Source organism: Syzygium oleosum, unplaced genomic scaffold, assembly GCF_021117445.2.
Source record: "Syzygium oleosum isolate NSW1041296 unplaced genomic scaffold, Sole_v2.1 Sole_v2.09, whole genome shotgun sequence".
NCBI lineage: Eukaryota > Viridiplantae > Streptophyta > Magnoliopsida > Myrtales > Myrtaceae > Syzygium > Syzygium oleosum.
Genome location: NW_026607493.1, coordinates 5796039 through 5797710, shown reverse-complemented (window position 1 = coordinate 5797710; position 1672 = coordinate 5796039). Strand labels below are relative to the sequence as shown.

Genomic DNA, 1672 nt, shown 5'->3' with positions numbered 1-1672 from the left:
TAGGACGTCGGAACTGTCGAGCTTCAGCGAGGATCGATAAAAGCACCACCTTTTGCTCGGGGGCAAAAAACGCAAGCATACTGCATCTAAAGTGAAAAGGTGAATTTCCGAAACTTTTACAATCCACCGATTTTGGCTTCACGAGATGAAATCAGAAAAAAAAAAAGTCTAAATTACACCTGACTTATGCATGACAAACAATTTGTTTCTTTTTTTCAGATTTTTTTTTTTTTGCCATTGCTCCCCAATATTCTAGCAAAAACCCAACCCAAAAAAAAACCGAAGAAAAAGAAAATACAGAAAAAATAAAAACAGAGAAGAGAGAGGAAAGAAGAAATGAAAGAACCAGAAAATCAAACAAAGAATCCCCTGAAGCTGAAGCGGCAGCCGGAGCTCCTCTGCTTTTAACAATTCACCAGTGACTGCTGGCAGCAAAGTCATTGCTCTCGGACGTGCTAAGCAATTCCTCCAAGTACTCTGCCCCCAAATCCTCGAACACCACCAGGTTCGGGGCCGACGCGGCGGGCGCCTCCTTCTCCCTCCTCTTCCTCGCCGCCGCGGCCGACGATGCCGACTTCCTCCTCATGCAGTGCCTCCGCTTGAGCGCCACTACCGGCGAGCACCCTTCCTCGCAGGAGTACTTCATCTCCCGAAGGGACTCCCTCACTCTCTCCACCGGGAAGTTCAGCACCGCCATCGACCCCCTCATCGAGAAGGCCGCCTGGTCGTATGCCAGCGCCGCCGCCTCGGGGCTGTCAAACGTCCCAAGCCAGACCCTGATCCCGTGCCTCGTCGAGTCCCTAATCTCCGCCGCGTACTTCCCCCATGGCCGCTTCCTTACCCCTCGGTACGACTTCTCCTTCTCCTGGTGCTTCGCATTGGCCTCTTGCTGCGGCTGCTGCGAGTCGTTGGTGCTGCAGGTGCTGGAAGTGACTTCTTCTTCTTTGAATTTGGAGCCATTGGAGGAGAGAGAGTCCGAGGACTCCTTCACCCCCGAGGCGAGGAGGTCGAGGAGGAGCATCTCTTCGGAGTCGTTGAAGTTGAAGGGGAGCATATCGTGGCTGAACGTTCCGTAGTTCGAGGAATTCTCGGGTGAGAACTCCTGGGGTTGGTATTGGAAGAAGCAAGATTGCATCACGGTGGAGGAATGCTCTGTTTTTGCTCTGTTTTCTTTGGCTCTGTATCAGTTGCGAAGGGTCTCGAGAGCTGGGTGGGATTCAATGCTCGAGGGAAAATTGGAAATGGGGTAATGAATTAGGTGGGGATTTATATATACAAAGCGAAGGGGAGGGGGATTGATAATTCGATAAGAGGATAAGAGACGGAGACAAAGGAGAGATAAAAGAAATGATGGAAAACAGGGGATTGAAAGGAGAGGTTTTTCGGGTAAGGAGGGATGTCTTGGTGTTGTAGCAATAAAGAGAAGTGGACACATTGAGCACGTGAGTCAAATGACGCACGGCGGCGGGGTTGGACCACAGAGAGAACAAAAAAAAATATCGGCAGAAATCGAAAGGTGCTAGCTATTATTCATCTAGAAACGACCTCACTTCTGGATGACCTCATTGAGATCTCTCTCTTCTCCATTTTAATTTCTCTTCCTTCCTTTTTTTTGCGCGAGAGTTTTTAACATGTTCTAGGCAGCGGTTGTCCCCCGTCCCCATGACGCCCT

At 49.9% G+C, this 1672-nt stretch overlaps 1 protein-coding gene across 1 annotated transcript; it reads right to left on the bottom strand.

The window, feature by feature from the left end:
• Positions 1–241: 241 nt before the first annotated feature.
• Positions 242–1343, bottom strand: LOC115673414 (ethylene-response factor C3-like). The gene has a single exon (XM_030595576.2). The coding sequence runs from the start codon at positions 1133–1135 to the stop codon at positions 413–415; it is 723 nt and encodes a 240-aa protein (XP_030451436.2). The 5' UTR covers positions 1136–1343; the 3' UTR covers positions 242–412.
• Positions 1344–1672: the final 329 nt, after the last annotated feature.